Source organism: Octodon degus, unplaced genomic scaffold (genome assembly GCF_000260255.1).
Source record: "Octodon degus isolate 3935 unplaced genomic scaffold, OctDeg1.0 scaffold00090, whole genome shotgun sequence".
NCBI classification, from domain to species: domain Eukaryota; kingdom Metazoa; phylum Chordata; class Mammalia; order Rodentia; family Octodontidae; genus Octodon; species Octodon degus.
The window spans coordinates 8,547,486-8,554,876 of NW_004524666.1; the positions used below are offsets into that span (position 1 = coordinate 8,547,486).

General features: G+C 42.2%; 1 protein-coding gene across 1 annotated transcript in view; it reads left to right on the top strand.

Annotated features, from left to right (window-relative positions):
* Ccdc162p overlaps positions 1-7,391 on the top strand; it is a 252,570-nt gene that overhangs the window by 147,315 nt on the left and 97,864 nt on the right. Inside the window, exons 24-26 of the mRNA XM_023722322.1 lie at positions 4,643-4,770; positions 5,744-5,855; positions 7,127-7,176. Of these exons, the coding sequence (XP_023578090.1) occupies positions 4,643-4,770; positions 5,744-5,855; positions 7,127-7,176 (290 nt within the window). The remainder of the gene's footprint in view (positions 1-4,642; positions 4,771-5,743; positions 5,856-7,126; positions 7,177-7,391) is intronic.

Below are 7,391 nucleotides of genomic sequence, written 5' to 3' on the forward strand. Positions count from 1 at the left end.
TAAAAAGAAACTCTCAAACTTTCACAGAAAAAACCAAATCAGTCAAATAATGGCCATGACTCATCCAGATGGCTGATACTAACAAAAGATCTAAGAGGTACTATATATGATTCCAAGGTATATCCTAGCGAGATTTAACTGACCTGTGAGATAATAAAAGTTAAATTTATATTTTTTACAGGTCTTTCTTTAACTTGATCTTAACTATCCAACAAAAATATATAATCACAAAATAAAAAAATAATATACTAGCTATAAAAGGCTTAAATCACTAACAACTTCTCACAGTTGCTAGCTGTACTGATAACTCACTACCATTATACGCAGACTATCTAGGGTCAAACTGCTAAATACAAACACAAAAATCTTTAGACTAGTATCAAAAATAAAAAAGTTTAAGAGTTCTCCAAAAGCAACTTCTACAACTACAATAGAGCACCCATCATTCACAAAACAAAACAAAAAAGGGAGATATGTTGGGAGCCACTGAAGCTAAAATTGATCATATGTGGGAGGGCAGGATGAGGCCTCATTGCCTAAAGCTGTCAAACTACCTCAGTCTTAAAAAAAAAATCCACCTAGTCATTGTGAGCTATTAGTCACTAGACAACTTTGTGTCTTACAACTTTATAAAGATATAAATAAAGGCCCTTACTGTTGTTCTGGGGGTCATCTCACCAACCAGGCTGATGTGCCACCACTTGACCCAGTTCTTGTCTTCTTATTTAACTTTTCCTCATTCCTACTACCGTTTCTCCCAGAGTACAACAGACCACATTGAGACCAACAGACTACAACAACAAAGCTTTTGTAAATAAGGGAAAGAGAGACTGAAGGGAGTATAGAGAAATGGGCAAAAAAAGGATCAAGTTATATCATGTAGAGGTACAAATTTCCTATAATGAATGTGATCATTATGTGTACTTAAAATGTACCAATAAACTAATTTAAAAAAAAAAAATGGTGGAGGGCTGGTCAAATAACTCAGCAGATTAAAGCATCTGCAAGCAGGCACAGGGGCTAGGGTTTTGATCCCTAGGCCTGCCATGCTGGCCCTGCCCCTGAGTCATGCTGAGACAGCAATTGAGACACAGTGTGGTGGTGCAGGCCTGTAACCCCAGCTCTTGGGAGGCTGTAAACAGGCGGATCACTATGAGTCTGGTCCACTAGTGAGACCTTTAACATCCTGTAGACCCTTCCCTTAAATAAATAAATAAATAAATAAACAGATGGAATGAGTCAGCAAAGATTTACAGATGAAAAATAAATGTGTGAAAAGGTATTCAACACCTTTTCCATTAGAGAAATGCAATCAAAACTGTTGCTGGGTATGGTGGCCCATGCCTGTAATCCCAGCAGGCTGAGGCAGGAGCATCAATGTGAGTTCAAGACCAGCCTTAGCTACAAAGTGAGTTGAAGACCAGCTTAACCTGCATAATGAGACGCTGTTTCAAAAAAACAAAATAAAAGACTGGTGAGATAGCTCAGCAGTCTACAGCACCTGCTTAGGCAAGTTAGGCAGGCGCAGGGGACAATGGTTTGATCCCCAGCACCACATGCTGCACCAGCCCCTTCCTCAGGGTGGGCTGATCCAGTCCCCCCCCCCCAAAAAAAAACAGACAAAAAAAAAATCCATTCCACACCCATTTGGATAGTTAAAATTGAAAGACTAACCATTGCAAGTGTTGGTAAGGCTAAGGGGGACCTGGAAGGCTCATGTACCTCTGATGGGAATGGTACAGCCTGCCTCTTCCCTTGTACAGCCCCCTCTGGAAAATGACTTGCCAGTTTCTTCAAAAGCTGAACATATACCTACTATATGGCACAGTCATTTCCCTCTTAGGTATTTAGCCAAAAGAAATGAGAGCATGTGTCCATGCAAAACTTTGTACACAGACGTTCCTAGCAGTAGCCATTCATAGTAGCCAAGAACTGGAAAGAACCCAAACAGCCATCAACAGATGAATGGATAAACAAATAGTACTATGCCCATACAATAGAATACATACTACTCCGCAATGCGAAGAAATAAACTACTGAAAATTATAACAATGTGGGTGAAGCCAAAGAAAAAAAGAGCTACAGGACTCCATTTATATAAAATACTAGGCCAGGCATGGTGGCATGCACCTGTAATCCCAACACTTGGGAGGCTGAGGCAGGAGAATCTCCATGAGTTTGAGGCTAGCCTGGGTTATACAAGTGAGTTCAAGACCACCTCGTACTACATAATGAGACCCTGTCTCAAAAAGAAACAAAACAAAACAAAACTAAGAAGTTCATTCTAATCTACAGTTGCAGAGAGCAGTGGTTGCATGAGGAAGGAGGCAGGATGTGAAAAAGAAGGATGGCTGTGGTCATTAGTGGTGACAACTTCACTCTTGAATACCTAAAAGTCAATTATTGCCAATAAAATTATTATTTAAAAACGAATAAGACACTAGGAAGAATGTGTGCAATGTGTTAATTATTGAAACTGTCCTACCAATTTGGTTTGAAACTGTCTCATTGCTATTTGTTTATCAATAAAATTATGGGGGAAAAAACCGAATAAGAAAGATATTGATCAATTTGAATGCACAGGAAAAGTCAGATCAGCGGGGACTGAGGCCATTAAACATTCATGATAGGTCACTGCTGACTCTGAGGATGGTTCCACGGCCTGGGTCAGGGAGGAAGCTAGCGTGCTAGTCTTAAGAAGCCAGATGCTGACGCAAGTATAGAGTGTGCGTTTATTGTTCTTGCATTCATCTTAGAGGGCTGCGGCTCTTAGGAGGCTCAGGTTCCAGGAATTTATCTTCTCGCGGTTCTGGAGGCCTGAAGTCTGAGATCAAAATGCCACCGTTTCTGCTTTTTGGTGAGGGCTCGCTTCCTGGCGTGAAGTGGGTGGTCTTCTGCTGCGTCCTCAGGTAAAGGAGCGAAGTGGGTGGGGAGACACAAGCAAGGGGGCGCTCTGATGCCTCCGCGTTCTTACGTGGGCACCAGCTTTGTCAAGATAGGGCCTGCTCCTAGGACCTCGTTTAGTATTTCTTTCCTCTCCAAGGCCTGATCTGCAAACACCACGGTCATACTCACTGAGTGTTCGAACTTCAGCCTATGACCATCATTCAGTCAGACGAAGTTTGATCAGAACTGAGGAGAAAACTTGAGAGAGTAAGATGATTAAGGAATAAGAAGAGATACACATTTGCATGAAGGCACGGTGGGGGTGGGGGTGGGGCGGGAGCAACGAAGGCTAGAAATGCAAGCTGAGCTCAGGCTGAGCTTGGCCTGAAAAGAGAGAGAGGGTAGTTGAGGAAGTTGCCTAGTCAGTGTTTGACTCAGCAGCCTTGACGTTCGGGCCTGCAGCACGCTGCGTGGCAGGAATGCATTGGGCTCCTCTCGTGCCCCCAGGAGGACCAGCGGAGGACCGGTTCTGAAGCACAATAGAGAGAGGAAAGCGCCAGCGGAGCGCCACCCTCAGGCCTGGGCAAAGCGTGTGTTCTTCCCCGCCCCGCTCAGCCTAGAGCCTCGAAGGCCTCCCCTGTGTCCTGAACTAGTGTTTACTCCTGTTTCCAGCAGACTGCGGTAACCCAAGGGGGCCTCAGAAAAAATAGATTTGGGAGCTTTAGATGATTTTACTATGACTTTTCCCCTTATTCTCCTTATGTCTTCTTTTGTAATTCTGAGATGGATAACTCCTTGCTCCTCTCATTGAAAAGGAATGGACCTTGGTTAGGATAGATATATAGTTACATTCTCTTAATGAATAGAAGGATTTCTTCTAATGGTGTTTGTAAATAGGATATTAAGTCCACATCTTGTACAGCACTTAAGCACTAGGAAGAATGCATGCAATGTGTTAATTATTGAAACTGTCCTACCAATTGGATTTGAAACTGTCTCATTGCTATTTGTTTCTCAATAAAATTATGGGGGGAAAAAAAGAGGGGCCGAGGAGATGGCTCAGTGGAGTAAGCACTTTCCTGGCAAGTGCAAAGGCCTGAGTTCAATCCCCGGTTCTGAAAACAAAACAAAACAAAACAAAAAAAACAAAAAATCTGTTAAAAAAAAAAAAAGAAAGAAGAAAAAGAAAAGGAATGGCCTTGCCTCTGAATGGTCTTGTTTTTTCCTTGTAGTTAGTAGTTTAGAAAAATTTACATGTTCTGTGTTTTTGTATATTCTAGACTTCCAGCCATTATGCCTGACAGAAATGGAGTTGGAATATAGAAGAACACTGATTTTTCTTTTTCCTTCCCTGTCCTCTTCCCTCTCCCTCACCTCTCCCTCCTTGTTTCCTCCCCATTCCCTCTTCATCAGTATAATGGGTGTGGCAGCATATAGCCCCTCCTCCTGTGTAGGTGGTACAGCTATGAAATCCATCAGTGTATTTCTTAAGAGGCCGCTCCATACAGAGCAGTCCAAGGAACCCCTTTGTACAGAGAAGAATTTTCTTCAGCGCATTTAAACACCACGTTGTGTTCACACTTAGTCACACTTAGCGCCTTCTTTGTTGTGCCAAGTGGTGGCTGTCTGCCTTCCCTCCCTCCAGCCCTCCCCTTCCACTTACTTGCTTTCTGTGGTCATGAGATTTTACAGCCAGTGCTACAGAATTTATACAGCAGCCAACAACTTTAATTCACTTTAGTTTAAAATGTTTTAGGAAACAAGTTCAAATCTGAGAAATCAAGGTGGAATGAGCCCAGCCAAAAGAAGTTCCAGAATTGTGAATGGCTTAGGAGTCCCAGATCTCCTTACTCAGTCTTCTGAAAGATTTCACTCTACCAAAAGGTACTGTGCGCAGGAGGAGGATTGTTTAGAAACACATGCTCCTCTCTTTAGTCAATAATAGAGTGCTATGGAACTGAAGGGTCCTAGCTCTGGTTACTAGCGCTATTTTTTTTCAGACCACACGAGAAGACTTTGTTTGAATACTGGGAAGGCTCAGCATCTTCCTGTACACTGTACTCCAGTCTGTGAAGGAGAAATTTTTCTTCATTTCAGCCTCTTCTCTCTTTTTTTCTCTTCACTTTCCTGCATATTTTCCAAATGGTTCAAGTTGTTCTTTATAAGCTAGAAGAGTTATGGACCACTCCAGATTTTCCATATCTGTGCTAAATGGAGAAACGCAGAACTGGCCCTACTCTAAGGAAGATTTTGCCAATGTTTAGAATAATAGGATGGTGCATTAGAAGAGAAGCATGATCTCCATAGAGACACATCTGTATATCTCTACACATCAGGAATGTTCTGTTACACCTTGATCATCTTTCACCATGACAAAGTTATTTATTCTGTAATAATTATATTCCTTTCAGTATTTTATTTGGGGTATACTAAGAATAATTTAATGCTGGCAAGTTCTGGCAAAATGAGAAATAATAATGAAGTAAGTCTGCTATTCAGGATGCCATTAATCTGACACATGGCCAGAGTCCAAGGGCCTTGAGGCCACATTGCCAGTAGCAGGGTTTAGGGTCAGTGTACCTCGGTGATAAGTTACATCTTCTCATGGTCCTGGAAGCTGGAAGTCTGAGATCAAGGTGCCAATGTTTCTGGGAGGCCACTTCGGTACATAGACCCCTATGATCACATTCAGGAGGGCACAAAGGACCAGGCTGGGCTATGACATGTCTTAGGGACAGTAGGGTCACTAGGGGGCATGGTGGCACCTCAGCGTCCTTGCTGAATAACCAGAAGCATTTGTGCACATTCACTCCCCCACATACACACACTGGGCTCAGTGTCTCTCTTCACCTGGCAGGGCTCCAGAGGCTTTTGTGTCTATTCAGCTGGAAAAGGTGAGACTGAGAGACACGATGCTGAACACCTTCCTCCTCCGGAAACAGACCATGGGTGATGGAGCAAAGAGCCCTGTGAGTGTATAGGGAGAAGAGCTCCCTGAAGCTCTGCTCTTATTTTGTGTTTATACAGATAAAAATCTTGGACTTGGAATCTGTTGCTTTCAACCTTTTTGGGTAAAGCTATTGAAAGTAAGTGGTGAAGAACTCAAAAGGGAAGCACAACAAGTTAGAGTATTAATCTGAGAAGGTTACAGCCAAGATTTTTAAAATGCATGTGATTTTGCAAGGCTGTAGTTGGTTTTCGTATCTTCTCACGGGATGAGTTTTGGCCTCTGTACTGGAATATCTCTGCACTCCTGAGCAGCCCACTGGAGGGCTCTGGCCATCTGCTTACCTATTATCTTGATTTTCAGACACCACTGACACTGAAAATACTATCAAATGCAAGACTTTAAACAGTTAAACTCATTGCTGAATTGTGCAGATATCATTTCATTATTCATCAGTTTTTTGATGAGGAAATTATTATGCTGATGCACAGCTATTTTGGAGAAAATGCTAATAGCTATAAACTCTAGACTCTATCCATACATGTGACTGAAAAGGAAGGACTTTGCCTCATTCAGTTCTGGAAATGGATGTGATGGAGACTAGACCTCCAATTACTGATGAGCAATGTTGGAGGTAAAGGGCACCTTCCAATAAACAATTCTGAAGTAAAAATTCATGAAGTGGGAAATACAGCATTTCATTAGCTATCCTTCAGAATAATCCTGCACCTTTTTGATCAGAAAGAGTTTGGGCAATTTGATGATCATTAATAAATTAACCTGTTACTGTTCTATGGCTGCTGGAAGAAGACCCAAAACTCCTAAGTCAAAAACAAAAAGATTTATTATAGCAGATAAGGCAACATGAGCTTCAAGTTTGTGTCCCTTCCCTCTGCCTATGCCTTACAGGGACAACATGAAGGATCTTACATGCAGCCAGTGGATGTGTGGAAAAACACTGAGCAGTGGGAAACCCACCTCTTGATAGCAAACCTGCCTTGTTCCCTAATGGAAGATATCCCCTAGCACCCCAGGATTGCTCCCTGGAAACACAGTCCTGGGAAAGAGTCCAAGTAAAGATTGGTCAAGCCCTTGCATTCTTCACATGCTCAACAGGATAAGTAGAAACAAGAGTGTCCCCTAGAAGATTCCCAACAAGTTTACCTCCAGAAAGAATGTCTCAACCACACAGCCCTTTCTTGCTTGAAGTTCACTAAATGTTCATAGATTAGGATGGGTGGTCCTCTCATTTAAGTGTCTAACAGAAGAAACCATCATTCTCTTTCTTCACAGGACACAACTGAAAAGATCAAGAGGGATGTTATAATTGAATACTGTCAAAAGTAAGTATCATATATTTGGATAACACAAACCAATTTCTCTATCCAGCAATATTATATAGAAATTCAGACAATGAGCCAGGTGGTTTGTGTTTTAATAAACCACGGACATGTTGGGTAGTACTGAGCTACAGGGTCAATCTGCTGCCTTCACCGGAGAAGAGCCTTAGAAGTGACGGAGAGGGAGAAGAGAAGTTCATGTTCTGCTCTTAGCCAGT